Here is a 27,361-nt window from a genome sequence, read left to right on the forward strand (position 1 = left end):
CTACTACGTTAAATAGTTAAATTGTATATACATATTATATTATATTTATTATTACTATGTTAAATTGACATCCGGTTTTATTGTTCCTTATGTTCTACAGTTCTATGTAAAGCCCCCATCCGCTGTTGGGCAGTTCATCGTTTTATGTAAACCGGAGTGATTTGTAATTCCCACAAGAACTTCGGTATATAAAAATTAAAAATTAAAAATAAATAAATAAATAAATTAAAAAAAAAAGCATTGTAGCAAATTGCTTCTTTCTGTTATGCCTGGCTGGGCATTTTAAAGTTCATAGTGTGAGAGCCACAGCAACACGGATGGCCCACATGACGATCATCCTCCATGGAAGAGATCTGTAGAGCTCCAACCACACATTCACAGTTCGTTACTTCATATCAGGGATTCCTGATGTGACAGCTTTGGTCCCTCTATCTTGTCTGGCTTATTTAGGGTTTAGAACCCAGCTCTTTTCCCCCAGGTCCCATTCTTATTTCAGGTTTACCTCAAAAGAAAATTACAAAATGGCCTATTGCCAACAAAACCATGTTGCTCATTGATCATTCTTGTATGTTCCCCTTTCCTTTTCAAGGCAACCCGTAGCTAGAAATCCTGGTGCTTGAGGGTTATCATATTTATTTATTTTATTATTTATTTAGAGTTTTTCTATACCGGCATTCATGATACAATCACATCATGCTGGTTTACAGTTAACAGGGGGTGTAACAAGAACTTGAAACAGTTAACAAGTGAAGAGAAACAGTGAAGTTACAATAAAACTAAGGATGGTCAAAACTGGGGAAAGAAGGAAAGGCTAGAGGAGTTTAACATAAAGATGAGCAAATATTTACAATGTTCTAAAGTGTCTGACTATGTTGTTGAGTTGAGATTTAGTTAGGGTCTGGAAAGGCTTGTTTGAACAACCAAGTCCTAAGCCTTTTTCTGAATGTTGGGAGGCAGGGCTCCTGTCGAAGATCAGGTGGGATGGAATTCCATATCGAAGGTCCTGCTGTAGAGAAGGCCCGATCTCTAAATGTTAGATGCTGAGTGGTTTTGGTATGTGGTACCTGTAGTGATCCCCTGTAAGCTTCTCTAATGGGTCTGGAAGAGGAATGATGTCTGAATGGAATTTGTAGGTTAAGTGGAGCATGGTGATGTCCTGCTTGTCCTCAGAGAAAGCAAAGTTGCTTACCTGTTACAGGTATTGTCCAAGGACAGCAGGATACTTAAGTCCACACAATCCTACCTGCCCCCCCACAGCGTTGATTCCTATAGTTTGTATAGCTTTATATTGACCTGCGTGGGTCTGCATGCTTACCATTGAGGTGGGAACTTCCCACATTTTTTTTTTTTTTTTTAAAGTGCAGCACTTTATTCAAGCTCCAACCTGCATCCATGTGTGTGGATTGAGTGTCTGGCTGGCCTAAGAGAACCACATTACAGCCAGCAACTTGGCTGGCTCCCAGGCCCTGCCTTCCTTGCTTTCCTACCTTAAGAGACCCTTCCGAAGCTCATAGTCCATCCTGCAGGGAATCGGCTGCTCTCCTAGGGTCTGTGAGCACTGTCTGCAGCATTTTCCTCTTGTTCTCTTATTTGGGGTTGTTTTGATGAAACCAGAAAGCGCAGTACTGTAAAGAAAAAAAAAAAATCCAACTTTATTTCTGTAAAGATGACTTTGATCAGAATGGGAGAAGATGCATTCTTGAGTTTGTTAAAAGCCTTCCATATTTTGCTTTTTATTTGGCTGCCTCTGGTACCTCAGGGATTCTCTGCTGCCACAATATCAGTCTTTAGTTCTGCAAAAGGAAGATTGAGTAATTAAAGTTCAGAGCGTGGAAGTGAAATGGAGGTAAATGCCAGATGCCGAGTAGAAATGAATAAGCATGAATTCCTGGCATACAGATGTTGCAGACTGATCATCTTGGACAGCTGTGGCTGTACATCTTCATTGAGCATGGGCTGCTGTGTCAGATTGCAGCGCTGGGCCACGTTGATTGTTTCTGTACTGTTGTTTCCTCTGTCTGGTCAAGCATCCCTCCTGGCAAGTGTGGGAACAGCTCATTATATTGGAATACCAAATCGTTACTTAATTCATATGCAATGGAAAGCATTATGAGCCTATTTACTGAGTGGCTGCTATGATGATAACATTGGGTTCCATTCCCCAGCAAGATAGTTTAAGCAATTGCTTTGCCATGTGTCGCCCATAGAAATAAACTTCGTGTGCATTGTAGCAATAGCGTAACTTCCTTGTGGTACTTACAGAAGACATTTTGGAGGATCTCTACCATCTGGGGTTTTACTATTAACCGCTTAGCCCGGTTTTCCTGCTACAGGCTGCATAACAGTACCTGAAAAATAACCGAATAGTCCATGGACACCGCAGCATATGTAAGGTACGGAAGGGAGGATTGTAGGTCACGCTCTTTCATTTAGTTTACCCTTCTTCGTAGCCAGCTGGGCCTGCCCACCACCGTGTCCTGATCGACACTCGGGCCAAGCAGGGAGAGATGCTTTCTAAGCGGCGTCGTGATGCAGAACAGAGCAAGCCTATCTGTTCGAGCATGGCTTCCAGTGTGCCGAAATCTCGGTCAGATGTCATCCATCCCCTAACTAATCCTTCCCCCTACCCCCGGTGGAGGATGAGGGTTTCAAATGATTACACATTTGAGCAGCTGGTGAAATATTTTCATGTTTAGAGCCTGAGAGTCGGGAGGCTTTGTACTATATGGCTTATATAAGATCTCGACTGAAGATTCCTTTTATGGTACCTTCGGGACCAGTTAAAATGTTCAGGAAAGCAAAATGCCTTTGTAATGAGACTTATTTCCCTACAGTGGAATATATTTGAACTTGGAACAGATGCTTCTATAAGTAGAATGCTCTTAAAATAGGGATTACTTTCGTTCAGAAAGCTGTAGATTGCAACTCTGGAAATAGATTTTTTTTGTACTCGAGATGGTCTTAATAAACGAATCGACTGCTATGTACATATGTGTTATTTATGTTGTAAATGCACTGCCAAGCTGTTTCCCTTTTACTGTAATGGCTTATTACATGCACATTTCATAAAAATGTAGGTGATCAGAAAAAGAACGAAAAAGTTGGGGGCTTTACAAAAAAGCCAATTCAGTGTACAGAGAAGTCGGGCACTAAGGAGTATCAGAGAAATGATAGGCTTGGCCAGATACAATGCCAAAATTGCCCACATATATTGCTCATTTACCTTTATGAAATGTGTACAATTTTTCTTTTTTTTTTTTTTTTTTTTTAGTTTTGTTTGTTTGTGTCAGTGCAGCCAAGGATTTATAGAGCTGGAACCCAGACTGGCCAGTGTTTCGGCACTGCCTTCCTCAGCGGAAACCGAAACACAAGCTATCCTGGGATAACGTGTATGAATTACGGGATTCAGCTACGTTTTATTCCGTAGCTTTTGATTCGGTTTCTCCAAAGATGATGTTGAACGCGAGTTTTGGAGGTCATGTAGGTCCCTTTCGTTAGACGAGTCCAGGAATAACTGATAAATGAGTTCTTAATTGTAGTGCACTGTAAATCCACAACCTCTTGGGCACAGCATAAACCCTATGTGGTTGAGTGATCATTGTTCTGTCTGCAGTAAAGCAAATTGTAATCTGAGGTAGGAAGAATCTTTAATGCTGGATTTATTCCGTGGTTCAGGCTGATCTTTTTCCCTGGAAGGCCTGAAACATTCCTTGAATATTGAGAGCACCCATCTGTGCATACGGCCCTGATATATATGATAAGTAGAACGATAAGTGCACACATTCATACTCAGCTGCCTTTCTAGAACAGCCTGCAACTAGAATAAAGGAAAAACTTTTTGCAGCATTTGACAAATCTTTGCTAAGGAAAAAACTGTGAAGGAGCTTTTTTAAAACCAGCTCAGAAACTGCACTCGGTAAACTCTGTCGCGTTACTGTCGTCTTTATAAACATACACATAAAGCACCCATAGACAGTGGTAACTGACAACTAAGACTAAAAATGTTGACAATTTCTTGATTTGCCTGGCTCACTTATGTATAGAAGTCATTAACTATTTATAAAATGCATTATGAATTGGGTTCCTTCATACTCTACCTCAGACTGACATTTCCAGCTCAAATCATCAGGCTAGCATTTGGCTTTGGCACACATTTCCAGAAAGCTGAAAGTTCTGAAGTTGAAATCCTAGAATCTTGAAATTCCCAGCAAATTTTTTTAATTGTCATGTTCAGATGCGGCCTTCGCCTGGCAGCGAGTGGGCAGTTTGATTAGCAGCAAAGAGCACATGGCATACAGAAGTCAACGTTTGGGAACGACACATGCAGAAGTAGAGTGTTTTGAAATGTTTTGTACTTTGATCATTTTTGGACACTCAGTTCTCAAGTATGCATTTTTTTTGTTTTGGTGGTTTCATTGTTTTTCTTTTTAGTTTTGCCTATTTTGTGTACCTGTAATATAGCAAACCTAAAGTGTTTAGCGTCATTGTGAGGAACATGTTTTACCTTAATTCCAGTTTATTTCCATAAGAAATTATATTCAAGCATGACTACTTTTAAATGATTAGAATTTCAGACTAATCAGGATTAGCATGGCAATGGCCCGATGGCTTTTGTATTAAAGGTATTGCAGTACTGTTTTTGAGAAATACAGCGTTGAAAAATAATGCATGAGGACCACAAAAGATTTTTGCCATAAATAGAAGAAACTTTTTTTTTTTAGTGTCACTGACCCACTGCAATACTTGGGATTTTACAAGACTGATTTTTTTGTTTGTTCTCTAGAATTTAGCAAATTATTAATTATGTTATTTGTGATGAGGAGGCGGGGGGGAAGCGAATGCGAAATGACACCCAACAGAGTGATGCAAACACTGGAATTAGCAGCCCTGTTTCAGTTTTGTTTCTGTTTTAGTGCAGCATTTTTTGCTTTTGATGGGTTTTATGCTGGCAGCGTGCACACGGGTTGATAAACTGAAATTTCTAGCATATTTGTAAATGACTCCAACGATGCAGTTCTGACTTTTCTTAACACAGATTTTTCTAGACAGCTGTCTCTAATTCACCAGCCATCCCACCCCAGTTCTGCCAGGATCCTTTCCATTCGAGGGGAAGGGAATCCTGCACCGGGTTTAAATGACAGGTCCCATTTCTGGGCCCAGCAGAGAATCTTAAGTGACCGGGGCTTATCCGGCTAATTGATTTAGTAGTTAGCTCAGGTACGTCATTACTGTGCTGCAGTCAGGATAAAGGGGCTGAACCCGAGGAACTCCCCAGTGATAAAAATGGTAAGCCGAATTGAAATACAACAATTTCCCTGATTACCAACATGGCAGTTCTGGTATAATTTCTCTCCTCGTTTGAAGTATATCAAATAAAAAAAAAAAAAAAAAGGTAAAATATTATAATTGAGCAATCGACGCCAATTTGTTAGCTGTTTGGTGAAAAAGGAAGCAAACAAAAACAATCTCTATATGATATTCTTGCATACTGTGGAGTGTTTTAGTCTCCCGTAGTGATGAGATGAATAATTAAACAGGCAGCTCTGATACCGCTGTTTCTTTAAAGCTTTTCGTTTCCTTTAATGCCGCGGATGACTTTTTGCTTGGCTAGTTTGAAACTACAGCAGCTGAGAGATCTCCAAATGGGGAGAGAGATTTGGCGCCCGCTACAGTTCTAGACAAAGTTCACGGTGCAGTTTGCCTTTGATGCATACAAATTTCTAACTTGCGTGCACTAGCCCGATCCGAACACGTGCCGATGCACCATACATCTGTATACTTTGCGGTTTAAGACAGTCTTACAGCCCCCAAATGGATTGCTATGAGTGTCCATGTGACACACATCATTTAAAACATTTTCCTGTATTTTTTTTTTATTTCCTGCTGTTAAACCATACTTTTCATGCAGCTACGGGCGAAGGTCCAAATCGAATAAAAATCAGAACAAATGGTAGTCTGTTACGTGTATAACAACCAGGTCTAAACTTTCAAGATGCAATTCTAATCTGAGTCCTGAGACATTTTTAAGAATGATGCAAAGAATTTTTTTTTTTCCTATTTAAAGTGCAAAATGTTCATAGAAATGGTCAAAACCAAGAAACAATGTTGAAATATTGCCTAGGGCCTACCATCCATGTCCAGGCTAACAAGGCATCCTGCTTTGCACGGTGATATCTGATGGATCATGCACAGCAATATGTGGATGAGGAATATCTGTTTTTCATTTTTCTCTTGTGCTGATTTGATTTGAAATTTCTGTGTCTCAAAAATAGTGTAAGGGGAAAAAAAAAAAAAAGAGCAATAAAATGTATTTATAAGCAGTAGCGTCAGTCGTCCAGGCATTCGTACATCTTTTGCATACCTTCATTCTTAAATCTGTTTATTTTTTAATCTATCTAAAGTGGTGAGTATAACAAAGCACATTTACCTACTGTCCACTTTAGGTAGATAAAAAAAAGATTATAGAATTCTGGATATATGCACGAATGGACAGTAGCCATGGTTGGAACTTTGGTGCTACTGCTCACAAGTTTCAAACTTGTGCTAAATCAGTCTTTTTTTTTTTTCAAAATCATTTTTATTGTAAAGACGAGCATTTCTACTAGCACTGCAACAGATTCAAAAACAAGAGCAACAAGAGAACAAACAGTACAGTAGTGATGCTGGCCTCCTGTTTAGTAACAATACCCACCCCCAATAAGCAACCAGAACCTCCACTACTCCCAACACATTCAAACTGCACAAACCAAACACACCACATACCCCCTATTCAGACAACCACCTCACCTTCCAACCACACTCGCGCCCCCCCCAACCCCCGCCCAAGAGCCCTAAAAACATTTAGGGAAAGAGAAACCCTGATCAAGAGAATTTAGTAGCAAGGCTACTCAGTCCTTTTCTGTGTGTTACCATGTGTCCAGTAAATGTGCAGGCACTTTTTGTATGTACTGTATATGCATAATGTTATACTTTGTATCTTTCATATTTGAATGTAATATAAAAACCTGTTTTAGCTTTTGAATCCTCTTGATTTAAAAATGTCCTTATTTTATTAGCTGTAATCATTCATAGCGCTCAGTACCTTATTACTTAAATAAGCCAATCACCAGTGCAAAGAGTTTTGTGACATTTACTCAGCCTGTAGCAGGTTAGGATTGCACGAGCCATGTTTGCATGCTGTCTTCTGTAAAAACTACGTTTAGGCTTTTTTTTTTTAATGTGATGGTTTTAACCAATTTATGCAACAAAATCCACATTGAGGACTCTGTGGAGAGTTCCCCTGTCACTCAGGAGCCTTAAACTTACACTGTCGAGTGGCCTAAGAAGTATCACCAGAAAACATAACTGTCAAGAGCCCTCGTTATTACCATTTTTATGTTGTCTAAAATTTGGGATGGACTGGGAGCTTAACGGCCAGTCTTAGCCATGTGTCTCCTACTACTGATAAAAAGCTCTTTAAAAATCCTTTTTTTCCCCACTAATGATCTGCTTCCATTGAACAGAAATCTTTTAAACTGTGCCCATCAGAGCAGGTATAAGATTTCTTCCATGTAAGCCCTTTCCTTCCTTCCTTGCTTGTCCCTAGCAATATAGCTATGAATTGATGCTTGTATTTTCAGAATAATAAAACCATATCACCATACCCCAGGCAGCAGCAGGACACAAGCCAGGGTAAAGCTGAATTTGAGGGAGACCAGAATCGGTCATGTGCACTCTGTCTGTCCCCAGTGAGGATGTGCATAGCAGAAGCTGTTGAAAGGTATTCTTTGTTATTGCAGACTTCCAAAACTAGAGGCAGCCAGAATCGGGCCAGGTCACTGGTGCTTTTTCAGGACCCGATTAACTAAACCAGTTTAGTGTGTGCGTTATACTTGCGAGCGCTCTGCTAGCATGAAATGCAGGTTAGTTCTGAGGGACTTTTGGATGTGGAGAAGAAACAGCTGAGGTGAAAGATGGTTCTGGCTTGTAAGACCCTGAAAGTGTGCAGACCATAAATGGGGAACGATTATCCACTCCTGTGTCCTAATACAAGAACTAGGGGGGCACCTGATGAAACTGCAAGAAGCAGAAGAGAGCATTTCTTCACACAGGGCAGAGTTTTCCTGTGAAAGTCATTGCCACAAGATGTTGGGAAGACAAATAGAACTGCGTTAGGTTTTTAGAAGATAGACCAAGTATAGTTCATTTAGCACAAGTCTAGGATGTCGCCTTGGTTTCGTTGCATCCCTCCGTCAGGACTGCCAGAAACGGGAAGGGTATGACAATAGGTGGGCCGCTTTACATATGCGTTTTTCTTATATTCACTCTGTAAGCAACTGCTGCCGCCTTCTGTCAGAGACTGGGTACAGGGCTAGACGGAGCTTTTGGTCTTAACCCAGATTGGCAGCTCTTATGAGCGATTCTGGGCCCACTGACAACCGTTTACAGCCTGGTCCTGTGCCAGTGGCTGGAGCGCAGGTATTCGTCTCACTTCTTTTTCACGTGCTCGTAATTGTGAACTGTGGTCCGTTTAACTATCACTTACACTGAAATTGATGAAAAGATTGCAAGCATGGGTCCCCTTTATTAGGGTCTTCTTTTGCTGGGAAAAGAAAATGGATAATCGGGGTCCATTGAGTGGCAAAATATGTTGAATTACATTAAAAAAAAAAAAAAAAAAAAGTCAAAGTGCCTGGTGCTGAAGGAGAAGGATGCGGGGGACCCCAGCACTGCAGCACCGGCCCAGTTCTGATCCTGGTAGCCCTCTTGCAGAAGAAAACCTGTCTTCAAAAACACGGCGCCCCAAAAGGCGATGGTGTCTCTGACGTAAAGCAGTTGCACTTCATTCATGCTTTTGGTCCCTGCACTTCTACGTTTGCCTTGCGTTGGGGTAAAACAGGATCTCAGGAGAGAGTAGCATGTCACGAAATTCATTACAAAAGTGAATTCTTTAAAAATGACTGTCTCTTTTATTTTTTTTTTTTAAATATATATATATATATCACTGTCTTTATCGCAGCAGGTATCCCGAGCTGCAAGTTGCTTTACTTCCTAACACTTCATTTATTTATTTATTTGTTTGCAGAAAAGGTCACGGATCGCCTACAGCGATGAGGTGCGGAACGAGCTGCTGGGAGGCGATGGGAATTCCTCCGAGAACCAGGTACCATGCTAATCCAGGAAGGGCCCTGGTGGGTGGCTGGAGGGTGAAGGTCGTCCCTGGCACACTGGGCCTCTCAAGCTGCTCCCTAACAGCATTAGCAGCAACTCATGTGGAAGTGATACTGCTCAATGCAAAGCTGGAGTCTTAATCAACTTCAAAATGATTCGTGGGGCATCCCACATTTAACCCTTTGCCTTCTGATCACTGGCTACCCCCTCGTTATGTGAAATCTCCTATTTCTCGCTTTTCTTTCCTGTGAGGAATAGCTTGACGCATACTGTTTGCAGACAAAGCCTAGGACTTCACTTCACAGACATGTCAAAGGGGGTGGAGGGGGAGAATTCAGAAAGTGGCTTTGATAAGGGGCAGTATAGATACAGCAACGCAAATGAAAGCGAGCTTAAGAGACAGCTGATCAAGAATGCTAACGGCTTGTTCGCCATCACATGCCTTTGTACTTTTCCGTTTTTCCTTCCCGCACCACATTTATTAAATTGATCAGTTGTGTTGTCCTGCATGCATATGATGTGTACTCCTTTGAAAGAAAAAAAAAAAAAAAAAGCGTGTTTGCCCAAGAAAACACTGCTAGGTACGCATCAGATTCAGGGTTTTCAGAAAAGAAGGTTGTGAGTATAATCTGATTGCCTAAAATTGTGTTGTATAAGTAAACATACAAGCGGTTTCTACTGTCCCCACACTTTGTAAATAAACTGCTGACCTCAATTACGCTCTGGCTTTGTGGAAGTGATACTGTTTAATGCAAAGCGGGTCTTAATCAACCTGCATCTGACGAAGTGGGCACTGTCCTGAAAAGTTCATGCCTCAGTAAGTTAGTGAGTCTAGAAGATGCTACCCGACGCCTGTCATTTTTTTTTTTTTTTTTGCTACACCAGACTAACACGGCTATTCCTCTGAAGCTTTCTCACTATGGCTGGCTGAGCACCTAAATCTGAGCTCAGGATATTTTCCTATTTCAGATGATCTTTAGTCATGTTAATGTTATGGGGCTGGGCATGATACTGTTTGGATATATCACAAGTGAGTGGGCAGCCTGCTATGCCTCTAAGCGGGAAAGAGGTTAGCTTTCAGTCTGTACCTCAGGCAGCTACAGGCCTCCAGGAGATGAATGCCATGCCATGCTTCGCAAACAGTGGGGCTCTTCTTGCTCATCTAGAGTCGTTTTGTGTGAGAAGCCGAGACGTAAGGGTGGTTTGAATGTTCAGCATCCCCCTAGCCGAACACAGATGATATTGTCCAGCTGAAACCTTTTTCTTGAGCTCATTAGGGCATGGCTGAATAACTGACCTGGACATGCCCAGCATAGGAAATGTGATTTCATTTCCCAGTTTACCCAGATACCTGGATTCTTAGCTTGATCAATCATTTCTAAGTAAGATGCACTTCTAAGCTGTACAAAACACATGATTTTTGTTCTCTACACTTATTCAGAATTGCTCCTAATTTTTTTTCCCTTTGTAAATCTTTTATCTTTATTTAAGATTTATATATCGGCAATGTACAAAGGATCCATAAGGAAATCTAAAACATACATAATAACAAAACATAAAATCAAATACCATGATAACATACATTAGTAAAATAAAATGACAATAAAACCATATGTACTTAGAAACAAATAAACACATAAAATCCTGTGTTCTGGCTTAGATGATCGCAGCTTCCTCTCTATGTAATAATGCAGAAATCCTAGGTGTAGTGTATAACTTCTGACATTATCCCTATATACTGCAGTAGGTAATGTGCTACTTTAGAGTTTTCGTGTTCTCCTATTCTTCACGTTTTATCTTTACTTTGTGCAAGTAACTGCAGTATGTATTTGAAGCATCTCTTCTTGGAGTAGTCTGTACATTCACATTTTTCCAGACGAGTTAAAAAAAACCAAAACAAAACAAGAAAACAACTTTATTTTATCAGTTAATCGACAAATAGATTTGATAAGAGATATGACCATATTCCTATGCACCATAAAAATAAGTAAATAAATAAAGCAGCAGCCACATGTGGGACCCGAGCGCAGTCTGCAAGGAGATTTCAGAAATGTGTAGAGGACGAGCGATTGTGGGAAAGGGCAGGACTGCTGCTCTGCCGTCTCAATGTTTTAAGCGCTGGATACAAGTGGATGAGGCAGTGATGTCAGTGCGAATGTCCTGTCTTTTTTACCTTGGGGACTGTACCCAAAAGGTCAGATTCATGGTTGAAAATTCAGTTTTTCCACTTTGGCATATCTGCCGTTAAAAGGGCTTTAATAGGCTGGAAGGGATGGTAAGCAGCAGCTTGGCTTGCAGGGGATAATGCATTTCTTGATGGGATTTGCTGTTGCCCTGCCTGAGCTTGGTGGGTAGTGGAAGTTACTGGACATGAGAGTGCCTGTAGTACATAGAGGCGCTGACTCCAGATCCGCAGACTGTTGATGTGCTCTGCAAGTAATTGCACGATGGCACATTTTGGCTGGACAGGATGGCCACCTTGTTCCTAGTCTGCTTAGAGGCTGCGCTGGTCCCACGCTGCAGCGTTTTCACACACTTCTTTCTGAGATGTTTAAAACCTGTACAGCAGAAGGCATCAGATTTTATTCTTGTGATTGAAATGGTTTTTTTTGTTTGTTTTTTTAACCAGCTTGGAAACCGTTAAGGAAGCGAGGTTGATTTAAGGCTGCATTGGCAAGAAAGTGTGCTGCACTGGACTTAAAATGAATGAGTGCACATTTTTCAGCATAGCGCGACGTGTTTTTAAATAAAAATGCACAAATTGTTTTTGTTTTTTTTTCCCACCTTAAAGAGCCGAGGGAAGTGTACAGCAGCTGTTGGGGCTGTGAATGACAAATGGGAAAAATCTAAGAACTGTTAGCATTAACTTCTGGACAGTAGGACAACCTTGTTGCCTGCCAATTCAGTGAAGTCTGTTTCTGTATACTAATAGAGAAGCTTACTAGGTTTTACAAGTGTCATTGGCCTTGCCAGAGTACAGAATGAGTCCTACTTCTGCCAGATCTAGTGCCAGCCCTAGCTTTAGTCTGGCATGACAAAGTCCGTTTAGGATATATTTTTTTCTAATCCCAATCTGTCTTAAACTGGTTCAGGCAAGTGCTACTGTAAATAGTCCTGGAAAGACATTGGAGAGCAGCCAAACTTTTTATTTTATTTTTTTTAAAGCTGGCTCTTTATTCACATGGACGTTTTACCAGATGAGTTAGAGCCGTCAGATGATTCATTCTGAACCATTAAAGGGACAGATCTCAATCATCTTAAAAATCACTTGAATAGCGCAGCAGGTTTATTATATGCAACCGTATGACAGCTTTTGTCGCACACTGCAAAATATGTATTGTGTGCACAGACCAGCACTGGAGTACAGTAAATGTTTAACACAGGTTATGCTAGATGGAAGTGACTTCCATATAAATTGCAAATATCATTCCAACAACATTTGTTAAGCAGGTTTCAAAATTATAGCACGGGCAGGATCCATTTCAGAGTACTGTCTAGTGATCAGATACCTACAGTGCCTGCATGCAATCCACTTTGAAGTGCCTGAAAGCAGAATATAAATTAAATACATAAATCTCTGAACATTGGACGGACTCCTGTCTCACCGGTAGAATTGATCAGTCCACTTAGAAGCAGTCCATTCCCGGTATGGACAAATACAGCACTTAAAATCAGGAGCAGGATCCAAGTGAACATTTTGAAATGTTTCTTGAAATGGCATTCATGAACAAACTCCACCAAATTATGGAGAAACCACGGAGCTGGAGGGAATTGGATACGGTGCAAGGTAATCGCCAAATAATAAAGATAATGAAAAGTCGGATGCACTAATGCTCTTAATTGTATTGGCATTTTTTTTTTTTTTTTTTGCAAAGGTGCAGTTGCTTAATTTCCGACTGCAGTGTTGAGCTGGATTTGTGCTCGCCGTATGTCAAACTTCAGTAGTGGCACAGTGGGGTGAAACCAGTCAATTTAATTCCCGGAGATCTAAGGGAGGCCAGTATCGTTTCATATAGCCCTAGCAGAGTGGGTCATTACCAGACACAAATCTGTTCGTTACATTACGGGGGTTTATAGCAAAATTAAATAGACAGCCATCATAGGTTCAGAAAACCGTGCGTTCGACCCAGCGATAACGTGTTTAAGAAAGGCCGTTTTAATAGAGTTCAGCATTCACTTCGTTATCTTTAGGCGGACAGAGACGGCAACAGCGTTATCGGCTTTCTATTTATTTATTTATTTTAAGCAATTCAGTGAGGGGTTCCCCCCCCCCATGTCACGTGACTCGCCTCCCAAACACGCGCGCGCTCGCGCTCTGCGGCACCGTTTTGATATTAGTCGCAGCAGGCTTAGCCACCAGAGATTCTGCTGGTTCAAACCGGCGTAAACCAGATTTTTTTTTTTTTTCCAGGCTACAAAGGAACAGATTGCAATTCTGTATTGAAACAAAAATCTTTGTGTAACAAAAAAAAAATAAAAAATGAAATTACACTGATTATCATAACCTAAAATGGTAGCGGCCTAAATTGTAATGCGATTTACAGTTCACGAAAGAATATGCTAAGCTCCCTAATAACTATAAAACTAGCTCATTGCATTTTCATTTGGCGCAATTGTTGCTAATTTAAAACTAAAATATAGCTTTTGTTGACTTGAATGACTATCTCTCAGGCTAGCATTTAGAAAGAGAGAGAGAATGGGCCCTTGCCCTAGCTTAGCTACAAATCCGCCAGAAAGCTTAAAATCAGCCATGCAGCACAAACAAGATAGAACATTTTTTGTTTGGACCCTATTGAGGCAAGAGAAACATCCAGAAATGGGTAGCATTGATTCTGGGGAGGTGGCGCAACCGAAATGGGACCCTAATGCTAGGAGTAGTTTTAAACTTTGGCCCTTTAAGTACCCTCGTTAACCGAAGAATGGTGGCCTTGGAAAAGAAAGATTAAACCAATGCAGTCGCCTCCAAGGCTGGGCCCCGTCTTCTTAAACAAGACTTGCCATTTGCTCTTTTCAGGCTAAGGGAAGATGGTGGCGGCAGTTGGTGGGGGCGGAAGAGCTTAGGAGGGTGAGAAAGGAGCGACCCCCACCCCCCCCTCTCAGTTTAACAGACCAAATCAGACATCAGTTCACTGAGTAATGCACTTTTGCTGCATTAACATTCTGGAAAGCTCTCGTATCTCACGAGCCCTGAAAAAGGGGATCTCGTTCCATATGGGCCGTTTTAGGGGCCAGAACGAAAGGCCGGGTAAAGGTCCAGGCAGCGCAGTTGGCGTGTTGTTGCCTGTGTACGTTTTTCTGCCAAATTTAGGCCTTTTGGCAAAACGTGTGCTCTTTCATCATTGCCCAAGCTTTTAATGGTTTGCAATGTATTTTTCTAGTTTTTGAATGCACAGTCATTTCAAGAGGGCAGGGTTTTTTTTTTTTTTGCATCTGTTTTAAAGTTGTCAGATGCAATATTCATATGAAATGCATTGGTCATCCGTTTTGCGTGTTGTGTATTCTTGACCAAGCCCTTAAATCTGGCCCTTGCTTGAAAAAAAAAGAACAGCATTTCATGTTTTTTAAGCAATCTTGTTCAGAAACCTTTTTGGTAGATTTTTTTTTTTTATGGCTGCCAATACGAACATAACTTAAACAGTAGGAAATCATTTTGGTTTCCTACTGCTGTGAGAGCCTTACCAAGATGGGAAAAAATGGCATTTGTTAAAACAGCGGATGGAGGAAGTGAATGATGCGAATCATATCCTAAGAACCAACGGTTATTAATGAAAACAACGTATTAATAAATAGCATAATCCTGTTGGTTAGCATCTGCAGAAGCCGCTCTTGATTAGCTGCCAGTGACTTTGAGGGGTAGAAACTGAGAAGAGTTTCATTCTGTGCATAAGTTTTTTGATGCTTGCTCTCTGAAAATGTCTAACTTTAAGACTCCCATCATTTTGCACTGCTTGCTTTAATATATACTTTTTTCTCCCATTTATTTCTCTTGATCTCATCAAGCCGTAGCTTTGTCTTTTAGAAGACCTGGAGAGTCCAGTCTGCAGGCTCCATTCAGTTTCTAGTACTGGTTGGAGTCTGAAGGAAGCGAATGCCTTGTGCTGTGAGCAGGCTGCTTAGGGTATTTTTAGAAATGCATGGAGTTGCATGGGCAGGCTTCCTGCACGCTTTCTCCTCCTTTTTACAGTCCCTGTGTGCGCAGTCTCTCTCTCTTCAGAGCTAGTGAAAATCCTGCAAAAAACCCCCAATTCTACCAAACTAAGTTGAAAAGGCCTGCTTCGAGCTGAAGAAAGCGGACATCGGTATCGACCAGGTCAACTGCAAGCTTGGAGTCGTTAATCGTGTCTACACTCCTTATTTAAACGAACAAATACATCCCACTTGAATTGACAGTAAAATAAGAAATCAGTTGTCAGGACTTAAATACTTTAAAAAAAAAAAAAAAAAAAAAAATCCCCCAAAAACCCCCCGCTAGAAGAGCTGAGCGGTAAACCTGTTTCCTTCCTTTTCATAATCCAGACTTCTGTGGAGTTGCTCCCCCTTATTTGATGATGGTGCCTCAGATGTGGGTTTAAAAGAGAATTTCATACTCTGCTCTTTGTTTAATGTGACAGTGCAAGAAAGCCATCTTTATTCATTCAGACCCCCCCCCCCTTCGCCCCCAAACTCTGCGTGTAGTCTTGTGTTTAGCTCCTTTTAATGCGTTTTTGTCTGTGATTTTTAAATGCTAAACATGTAAACAGATAAATTGTCAATGTTAATTCTGTACCCTGTCACACAACTGATCTTGCTTTCCTGCCGTTTTCTTTCCTTTTTATCTTCTTCCTTGCGCTCATGTTGCAGTTGATAAAATTACGGGAAGAGGTGAGTCCTGCTCTTTGCTGCTTCTCCTTGTCTGTCCTTTTCTCTTTTCCGAGCCCGACCGTCCGTGCCTGAAGTTGATCTTCTTGTTCCGGGGGTGTTGGGAGATCTCCGAGGGGAGCTCGGACGTTGAATGCGTTACGTAGAAATAATGTTCTAACATCTCTCATTAGTAGCAATAACTATCTTAAGAATCCCCCCCCCTGCTCCCTAGACCCCCATTTTCAGTCTTTGATGATGAAAGTTGGGGGGAAGGGGAGGCGCGGGGGCAGAGAGAGAGAGAAGCAACAGTCTTATAAAAATGGGGGAAGTAATGAAACGCCTTGGAAAAAGACATTTTGTCAACCTTTCTCTGTTGAGGGAATGATTGATTAAACATACAGTGTAAAACAAGGCAGTACCTTGTGTTTAAATACAAGCTTGACAGTGATATTATTTGTGTCAAATGTTATAGCACTGCAAATAAATACGTGTAAAGATGAATTTGTGTGCGTTTACATTTCAAATAAATGGTGGACTTGTACAGTACCCTTCATCCAAATGGCATCCCAGCAGATTTAAGTTGAAACAGAGCAGACACAGGGATGAAACGTGCATATACACACAATCCACTATTGGTGTAACTTGTGCATATTTGCACAGGATGCATATATAATAATTTAAGTTTAAACAGAGCAGAGACAGGGATGAAACGTGCATATACATACATTCCACTATTGGTGTAACTTGTGCATATTTGCACAGGATGCATATATAATAATTTAAGTTTAAACAGAGCAGACACAGGGAAGAAACGTGCATATACACGCAATCCACTATTGGTGTAACTTGTGCATATTTGCACAGCATGCATATATAATAATTTGTTTAAACAGAGCAGACACAGGGATGAAACGTGCATATACACACCATCCACTATTGGTGTAACTTGTGCATATTTGCACAGGATGCATATATAATAATTTAAGTTTAAACAGAGCAGACACAGGGAAGAAACGTGCATATACACACAATCCACTATTGGTGTAACTTGTGCATATTTGCACAGCATGCATATATAATAATTTAAGTTTAAACAGAGCAGACACAGGGATGAAACGTGCATATACACGCAATCCACTATTGGTGTAACTTGTGCATATTTGCACAGCATGCATATATAATAATTTTGGTGATGAAAAGTATTTGGCTGCTAGGATGCCTTATTTCATTACCTAAATTAGTTACCAATAGGTGCTATAAAGAGTTTTTTCAAAAGGACAAAAACCATGCACTGCAGTTAATATTATCTAGAGTCTTTGGATTCTCAGCTTGACCACTTTTCTCTGTTTTTTCTTCTTTTGCTGGTCTTTCTACCTGTCCTCCTGTTTTTAGCCTCCCATATTTCTTGTTCATATTTTTTCAGATAAGGTTCTGTACTTTTATAGTGACTCCCCAACTCTCCCCTCCAGCCCCCCTTTCAGTTTTTAAACCTCTCCTTCCCCCCGAGTCTGCTCAGGGTATCTGTGCTGCCTGCGTGCAGTGCGAGTACCAGCAATAATGCCTTGGTGTGTTTCCAGCGAGGACGAACACAGCAGCACCCTCCTCTGCACAGGTTCATGCGTTTTAAAACCTTAAACGGAAATCTCTCCTCAGGACTGAAACAGGGATATCCGTAAGGAGTTTAGATGCCACTTGCCTTATCTGTAGATCTTTTGCTGGCGTTGCTTCTTTTATTAAGCAGGTTATACTTAAAATGTAATTAGTTTCAACAGTGAGTTACCTTATGAAATATCTCTGGTGCAGAAGGCTCTTTTGTATCTTAAGTTTTCGGCTTTTGAAATTCAATTAGTAATGGATTACCAAATATATAAAACAATATGGTTGCTCGTTTTTATTTATGAATAAAAACTAGTACGGGAAGTACTTTAGTATACTGTGGCAGTTCATGTGTGGGGGCAGTGTGCACTGCTAAAATGTTAAATTAAGAGACCAGAGGAGCGAAGAGCGACAGGGCACTGGGGGGGGGGGGGAGCATATAGAAGGGAAATACTGCTTGTCCTAACACTTACCTTTTTGATCCATCAGCTGCCACTGCTAGCAGATGTTATTTGTGGGGTTTGTAATGGTGACATGCATTACAGTTCTAGTTCTGTAATGTACACATATATGTGTACATGTAAAAAAAATATATAACATACATACATCTTTCAAGATTAACCAGCAATCTATTGAAGGAATGACCAAGAACTTATAATTACTTACCTCATATATGGCAGTAATTATTGTTATGCTACTGTTCCCTGATGTGATAATTGTATGTCACATGTTAAGTATGGTCCTCTATTATTATATTATTGTGAAGGAACTGAATAGTTACATAGGCCTTCCTTCTCTCCTCATTTTTCTTCTCCCTGCAAATGTAGTTTTTGCCACAAACTTACAGCTTTTCTGTTTTGTAATAGGTCAGAAATATAATTCCTCTGCCCAAGGGTTATCTGTTTATGAGGTCGTCAATAGCTATGGAAACTTGCAGTTGAAGGATCATATCCAATGATGGTGAATTTACCCTTTTGGCCTTCCTAGGCAGATAAAAGGAAATGACCTTGTACTTGATTATTATTAAGATTCTGGTAATGCAGGCCATGGTTAGACCACAGAACTTAGAAACGTGATTTTCAATTGCTTCCCCATCCAGAACTCATTGTGTGACTCTCAAGATGACACACAATTTTCCCTGTGCCAAACCTAGCTTATAAAGTCTTTGAGAAATGGTTGTTCTAGAAACAAAAACATGTAGCTGTTGTCCATCTGATGATAGTTGTACTTGCATCAAATTTGATGTTAGTTAAACACTAGTTATATGCAGCTTTATATAGAATATACCTCTCTATATATGTGTACTTCACAATATCTCTCTATGTAGGTAATTTAACATTATGAGGGCAATTTTTAACCCAAATAGTTGTAACATATGCGGATACTTTGATCTTGCATATTTGCAGCAAATTTTCAGTTTGTGGTTCCCCTTGACTAACAGCACCCACGTACTTTGTGCCTGCTTTTTCTGCGGTCAGCCAAAAGGGGGCCGGGAGGATAACAGTGATACTTGCACTTGTTTTTAGTTTGTTAAATTTAACAAATAAGCCAAGAACCACTTCTTGTTTAGGAAAGGCTAACATCCACAAATTTGAATACAAAGGGAAATACAAACACCTCCTAAGTTATGTAATACTCAAAGGTCCACCAAATAATGGTGAGGAGAAGCCCCAATGCCAAAGAAATTAGCAGTAAAGGATGATGATAGGAAAATTCAGTAGATCACCGGCCTTTATCATATGGAAGGAAAATACCCATAGAATTTAGTAGATACAAGAGGGAACATCATGGGACAGCACTGAGGTCAGTCTTGCAACTCAAAAAGAGTTTTGAAGGATACTTTAGAAGGAACATTGTACCAATCTGAAGAGCCCTAGATTTGAACAATGGGAACTGCCTTTTCTTAATCCAGTTGGGACATGCCACATCAGGAAAAAAACAAATTTTACAGTGGGGGGGGGGGAAAAGCTCATTTCTGTATTAAAAAAAAATAGCTTCATAATTCATTCTTTGTCAGGCTCTAATACCAAATTTACAATTAACATTGCCAATTTTATTTCGCTTGCATCTGAACCTTCCAAAAACATTGTTAAATGAATACTGTCTGGAAGAATAGGTGACTCAGACTCCTCATCCACTCCTCCAGATTTCATTTTTTTTGGTAAAGGCAAATAAAAAACATGTGAAATAGGAGACGCAGATTGAACTGGAACTTTGAGAACTTCCACCAAATATTTCTTAAATATTTCCTTCGTAGAAATCATATCTACTGTAAGAAAAGTAATTGCAAATTTTTTGCCTTAAACATTTTTTCCAGCTTTTCCTGTTTTTGGTGAATGTTAGTTTTCATCAAACTAATAACATTAGCCTGGAGATGCTCAATCTTTTATTCAACTTGTTCCAACCTTTTAGAATATTCCACAATAGCTTTTTCTTGCTCCCTAGTTATTGAATTAATATCTTGAAGATTCACATCAACCTCAGCAATTTGTCTAAAGTATTCCCAAGACCTGACATGGCCAACTATTTCCTCCAAACTGGGGGAAAGCCAACAGTCACTCAGCAGTGCAAGGTTCAGAGGGAGGTATCTTCCAAGGAACAGCTCCCCTATGAGGAAAGACTAAAAAGGTTAGGACTTTTCAGCTTGGAGAAGAGATGGCTGAGGGGGGATATGATAGAGATGTTAAAATTATGAGAGGTCTAGAACAGGTAGATGTGAATTGATTATTTACTCTTTCGGATAGTAGAAAGACTAGGGGGCACTCCATGAAGTTAGCATGGGGCACATTTAAAACAAATCGGAGAAAGTTCTTTTTTACTCAACGCATAATTAAACTCTGGAATTTGTTGCCAGAGGATGTGGTTAGTGAAGTTAGTATAGCAGTGTTTAAAAAAGGATTGAATAAGTTCTTGGAGGAGAAGTCTATTACCTGCTATTAAGTTCACTTAGAGAATAGCCACTGCCATTAGCAATGGTAACATGGAATAGACTTAGTTTTTGGGTACTTGCCAGGTTCTTATGGCCTGGATTGGCCACTGTTGGAAAGAGGATGCTGGGCTTGATGGACCCTTGGTCTGACCCAGTATGGCATTTTCTTATGTTCTTATGTTCTTAGTGAAACTGGAGAGTTAGGACATTCCAACAGAGAGGTTCAAATAAAAGAAAAAGTAGTCCATGTGCCTATAAGTAAAGTAGTCCATGTGCCTATAAGTAAAGAATCTCCTGTCAGAAGTCTAAGAAATAAGATGGGAGAGTGAAAGTGTATAACAGTGAATGATGAGACAGACATAATTGGCATCTCAGAGATCTGGTGGAAGGATGATAACCAATGGGACAGTGCTATATTAGGGTACAAATTATACCGCAATGATAGGGAGGATCAGCTTGGTGGGGGTGTAGCACTTTATGTCCAGGATGGTATAGAGTCCTCCAAGATAAAGATCATACAAGAGAGTAAATGCACAGTAGAATCTATATGGCTAGAAATCCCATGTGTGTTGAGTAACACTATAGTGATAGGGAGTATACTATAGTCCATCTGGCCAAAATGATGAGACTGATGATGAAATGCTAAGAGAAATCAGGAAAGCTAACCAATTTGGCAGTGCAGTAATAATGGGAGATTTCAATTACCCCAATATTGTCTAAGTAAATGATAGGACATGCTACAGACATAAAGTTCTTGGATGGAATAAATGAGTGCTTTATGTAGTAATTGGTTCAGAAACCAACAAATAAGGGAGCTATTTTAGATCTAATTCCTAGTGGAATGCAGGATTTGATGAGAGAGGTAACAGTGGTGGGGCCACTTGGCGATAGTGATCATGACATGATCAAATTTATTTATTTATTTATTTATTTAACGCTTTTTATATACCGGCATTCGTAGGACACATCATGTCGGTTTACAGGTAACTGTGAAAGGAAATTACAATGAACGATGAAAGAAGGCTAACTAGATAATATACGAAAGTACAAAAATAGAGAGTCAACGAGCAGAAATACAACTTGGTTGAACGAAATAGATTTTGCTTATCCATGTTAAAATTAGATATGCATATGAACTTATAAACAATGTTAGGGAGGCGTGTGCACTTATGAACTTAGCATATGAACTTATAAACAATATAAAGGAAGCATGTGCACTTATGTACAATTAAATGCAGGGGCGGGGGGGGCAGGGAGGGAGGGAGCGAGGGGGGGAAAAAGGGCGGAAGGGGTGGGGAATGGTGCGGGGGATGAAAGTGGGGCAAGGGATGAAAGTGGGGCAAATCTGCACTAATGACTAGAAGGAGGACAACATGTTAATCTACAGCTGTAACACAATTTTCAAAAGGGAAACTGATAAAAATGAGGAAAAGAGAAAAAAAACTGAAAGGTGTAGCTGCAAAGGTTAAAAGTGTACAGTAGGCATGGATATTGTTTAAAAATACCATCTTAGAACCGCAGTCCAGATGTATTCCACGCATTAAGAAAGATGAAAGGAAGGCCAAACGATTGCCAGCATGGTTAAAAGATGAGGTGAAAGGCTATTTTAGCCAAGAAAACGTCCATCAAAAATTGGAAGAAGGATCCATCTAAAGAAAATAAGAAAACGCAATAAGTATTGTCAAGTTAACTGTAAAACTTTGATAAGACAGGCAAAGAGAGAACTTGAAATGAAGTTTGCTGTAGAGACAAAAACTCATTATAAAAACTTTTAAAATATATCTGAAGCAGGAAACTTGCGAGGGAGTCCTTGGACTGTTAGATGACCAAGGGGTTAAAGGGGCTCTTAGGGAAGATAAGTGTTGCGCTTCCCGGCCGCGTTGGTGCCACGACCGGGCCTGCTCACCTGGCGTGCCCGTCTACCAGTTCCTCACTTGCAGTCTCCGCCAGCGTTGCTCGTCCATGGCACCTCTGAGCGTCTCCAGGCCCATCGGGGCCTTCTTTCTCACAGCGCTCCTTGTGTCGGGGCTCGGCGTCCTCCATGGTGTTGGCCCTGCTCCCTAGAGTGTGCGCGCAGAACTCCCGGACATTTAAAGGGCCAAGCATGGGAAACTCATCCGCGGCACACCCCGATGACGTCACCTGAGCCCTGTATATAAGCAGGGCTCAAACTACTGCTCTTCGCCTTGGCAATCGGGTCAACACCGTTGGTGTGATAGTTTGCCTCTGTTCTAAGTGTCTCCTGTTCCAGCATCTATTGTTCCAGCGTCTCCAACCCCAGCATCTCCTTATTCCTATGTCCTTCCCAGGTAGTACCTCTGGACTGACTTCTTGGTACTGATCTCTGTCTGCCTGACCATTCTCTTGCCTGCCGCCTGGAACTGATCACTGCCTGCCTGACCATTCTCTTGCCTGCTGCCTGGAACTGATCACTGCCTGCCTGACCATTCTCTTGCCTGCCGCCTGGAACTGATCACTGCCTGCCTGACCATTCTCTTGCCTGCTGCCTGGAACTGATCACTGCCTGCCTGATCATTCTACTGTCTGCTGTCTGGAATCGATGCTTGCTTGCCTCGACTATGCACGGATTGATTCTGGTATTGATTCCTGCTTTGGCTGACCTCTCTTGGACTGATACTCTGGCTATGACCCTTGTGCTTCACTCGGACACTCTCTTCTGTCCCCTGGTGACCATTGGGCCAACGTACTTGGATAACAACCGCGGCTTCCATGTGGCTAGACCTGCAGGTGCTGCCTGTCTCATCCAGAGGACCTCTCTGAACTGTTGCCTTCCCGAGGTCTCCGGAGCTTCCGGTTCAGGTCTAGCTCATCCACTCTGCATCAGCCAAGCACCCTTGCTCATGGTGGGTACACCTCTCCAATACCTCTCTGGGAGACCACTGGAGGCCCACTGTGTTGTCTAATAAATGCTTTGCAAATTGCCCTCTTGAGAGCAGATAGAAAATGAGAAACTCAAACCGAATAGCTGGTGGGATATGCATAGTTACATCAGTGGACTTCTACAGAATGTTGGTACTTTCTTTGTAGTTGAGTTACATGTCCTATACTCCTTAATGGGTTCTCATGATACTTTTGGTAGAACTTTAGGGGGACCGATGTACTAAAGTACACCCAACTTCTCAAAGCCTAATTGTGCGTGCAAGTTGAGGTTAGATACACAATTTTGCCTTTTTCCGTGTGAAGCAGCCTTTGCAAATCTTTTAGGCTTTGCATGTAGTAAATTGATGTGTGAAAGTTTACTTTTCCAAAATTTAACAAAAATTCATAGTTAATGAACTGCTATGATGCAAAGCGACTCAACTATGTACATAACGCTAAAATACATGACAAAACGCCTTTGCAGGTCAGTATTTGCAGAAAAGATAGCTACACTTCCATGAGGTGTATTTCCATTTTTATTTTTTTTTTGCAAAGCTGTCCATAGGAAACTTCTGCATGTAAGTTTTGGGTTTTTTTCCTACTGGGCTTATTGTTGTATGAGTTCTGGTAGAAAACTTAAATGCATAAAATTGAACCTCTTTGTAAAATTCAGCACATTTTTGTATTCTGGCTCTTTTCTGAGTCATGATTTATTTATTTAAATATGTAAACCATTTATTTTCCATTTACATTGGACCTACTGTTCTAGGTGAAGTACAGTGTATATAAAATATAGCAAAATTAATCTTTCTGTACAAAATGCAGTGCGAACATTTGCAAAATCCCTTGTGCCAGAACTTCCCATGGCTTTCCTGGGTATCCCAAAGCCAGTCAGGTTTTCAAGATATCCATAATGAATATGCATGAGCTAAGTTTGTATTTGCTGGTTGCCAATCCATGTAGATTGATCTCATGTTTATTAGTAAAATTAATATACTGCTTCTACATAAAAATGTATATGAAATGCATATTCATTGTGGCTATCATGAAAACCCAATTGGCTGTGGGGTTTTTAGGATAGGAAACCCTGCTTTATGCATTTCATAACCATTTTTTGAGGCACCTTCCCTTGTTTCAATCTAATTAAGAACTAGCTATTGTGATGTAGAATTGCTTGTGTAAGGAAACATTTTATATCAGCTTAAAAATTAATTTTTATTTTTATCTTCTATTGTTTATTTTTGATTTTTCTTTATTTTTATAAATTTATAGGTTTGTAAATTTATTTTAAGAGAGGAAAAGACCTCAGCACTGGTTCAGACTTTAAATGTTTCATTAAGTCAATATCAGTTGTTGCAATCATAGGTCTGAAAAAAAACTCTCCCTCTCACCTTAATTTGTTTCTTTATTATTTATCTTTAAAATACATGTATATTAATTTATCACATTAAAAATTGTTCTGTATCTTCATTTTCTTTACAGAGATAATTGCAGAAATTCTTTTGATCCTTTTAAGCAAATTCTTTCAATATCATCATGTTTTCTCCACAAGTTAACACAAAGCATCAATGCACCTGAAGGAAAACTTAATAAAAGTTTTTACTTATCTTGGTTCCCATGGATTCTTGAAAAACAGTTTTATTGATGCAATTCAAACTGCTTCTTTGATGTTTAAAGCTCTCACAACTTTTGTGAAGTGTTTTGTAAATGGCTGCTCTGTTTAATTAAGCTTCTGTGCGTTAATTCAAGCTCTAAGACACTGATGACGTCAACATTTCGCCAGAGCTGCGTCACAAAGTGGCTTGTTGAGAAAACTGAAGTTTAATCGCCCCTGACGCAGCTCTGGCGAAATGTTGACAACGCCGGCGTCTTAGAGGAAACAAGATGTACTAATGCCTCTTTACAGGTCTTTGGTGAGGCCTCATGGAGTACTGTGTTCAGTTCTGGAGACTTTATCTTAAAAAGAATAGAGACAGGATGGAGGCAGTTCAGAGAGAAAGGCAACCAAAATGGTGTGTGATCTGCACAGAAAGACTTAATGAGATGAGATTGAAGGATCTAAATATGTATACCCTGGAGAAAAGAAGAGACATGGGAGATATGATACAGACTTTTAAATACCTGATAGGTATGAATGATACACCAGAATACACATTTTTCAGATGGAAAGAAGGCTATAGAACTAGGGGTCATAACATGAAACCCCAAGGAGGTAGACTCGGAACCAGAATCTGGAAATATTTCTTCATGGAAAGGGTGATGGATGAATGGAATGTCCTCACGGAAGAGGTGGTGAAGACCAGAACAGCAATGGAATTGAAAAGGATCCTTAATGGCTAGAGGATGGAAATAAAGTAAAGGTAACCTGTGTTAACTTCAGGGGTGGACTAAGTGAGCACAGTTCAGGAAATTCTGGTCAGTCATAAGAACGTCAGTCTAATCACAGCTAAAGGAAGGTGTTAGCAAGCCTGATGGCGTGTCCTGCTGTCGAATGCTAGAACCGCCCAGTCAGTTCAATCATCCACCTTCAAAACAATTTTTTTAAAGAGTTTTTTGCAAGAAAGCATATAAAACAAGTAGGCGTAACAGTCCAAAGCAAACCCAACAGCACGGTCGGTGTTTCGCTTAAAATAGCTTCCGCAGGGGTAAAATTACATTTGTAATCCGCTGAAACTGTTGGCATTCATGGCAGGACGTGTGGTCTCACAGACGTTTCTCAAGACAGACCACTGAAGAGAAAAGCCCAAATCTTTTTATAATGGTCAATGACGACGTCAGGGGAGATCCACCATTCATAGCAAGACATGTGGTCTCACAGAAATGTTTCAAGGCCGACCTTCCTTGAGCTGTTTTTAGGTTGATGTTCTTATGACTGACCAGAATTTGCCGAGCTTTGCTCATTTAGTCCCCATTTATATCTTGGTGTGTTTATCATAATTCTGGGTTTTGGGGTTTTTTTTGACTCTTGTTTTATTGTTAACTTCAGGTATAGCATTTCTGCATGCCTGCAGAGTGACTGTTACTGCACTAAATAACTTGCTGGGCAAACTAGATAGATCACGTGGGTCTCTATCTGTTGTCATTTACTGTGTTTCTGTGGAGAGGTGAGAGGTTGCGGTGTGTTATCCGGGGATGTTTTATCTGTGCTTTATCAGTTAAAACCTATTATCAGAAGCCCTAATTATATCAAAGTGCAGCATGCAGTGTTTTAACATTGGTTGTATTAAAGATACAGCACAGTATTAGTTTAGTAACTTCAAAAAGTGTTTAGATTTCTTAATTAAGGAGGTGCAATGATTCTATGTTTGTCTATAATATACTTCTAAAGTATAATGTAGCGATATTTAATGAGTTCAGAATACAAGAGGATTTCTAAGTGGGAGAGGATAATTTGCCCCGTCATACCTAGGGCAACATTATTATTGGAGAAAAATGTACTCTTTTTTTTTTTTTTTTTTTTTTTCCCCTTTCTCCCTCTTAGAAAATGCAAATGAATTTCCAGAGGGATTTAAGATATTTCTCTCTCCTGTCGTAGCGTGCCGTAAATGTGCACACAGATAAAGCTGCCAAGGGCTTGCAGTTTCTAGGACCGAGATTTTCAGCTCCTGGCATTGCACGCTCCCTCCTCCAAACTGCAGTTCCAGAAAACTGCCCCCCGCCCCCCACCCCTGTCTTTTACTGCCCGGCTAGAGCCAAATTCTTTTCTGGACTTAAAACAATTTTCCAGCTTTTGTGCCTGGAGTTTGATCTTTCTCCTCCGTCTCGGCTTTCTCTTAGTTTCTTCTCTGCCTTCTTGTTCTCTTTCTTTTCTTTTCTCATCTTCGCATCCCAAGCATTTCTTTTTCTTTGCTCAGTGTCTCTCTCTCTATATTTGCTCTACAGTTTATCACCACTTCCTTCCCTCCATTATGATGCCCTTTTTTCTCCCGGTCATCTTCAGCTCTCGCTGCTTGTTTGCCAACCAAA

General features: G+C 40.5%; 1 protein-coding gene across 3 annotated transcripts in view; it reads left to right on the forward strand.

Moving 5' to 3' along the window:
- Positions 1 to 27,361, forward strand: part of VTI1A (vesicle transport through interaction with t-SNAREs 1A) — an 850,986-nt gene that overhangs the window by 148,291 nt on the left and 675,334 nt on the right. For all 3 annotated transcript variants that reach the window (XM_029610398.1, XM_029610395.1, XM_029610397.1), the window contains exon 4: positions 9,065 to 9,142. In XM_029610398.1, coding sequence (XP_029466258.1) covers positions 9,065 to 9,142 — 78 coding nt within the window. The remainder of the gene's footprint in view (positions 1 to 9,064; positions 9,143 to 27,361) is intronic.

The sequence above is a fragment of the Rhinatrema bivittatum genome, chromosome 7, assembly GCF_901001135.1.
Source record: "Rhinatrema bivittatum chromosome 7, aRhiBiv1.1, whole genome shotgun sequence".
NCBI lineage: Eukaryota > Metazoa > Chordata > Amphibia > Gymnophiona > Rhinatrematidae > Rhinatrema > Rhinatrema bivittatum.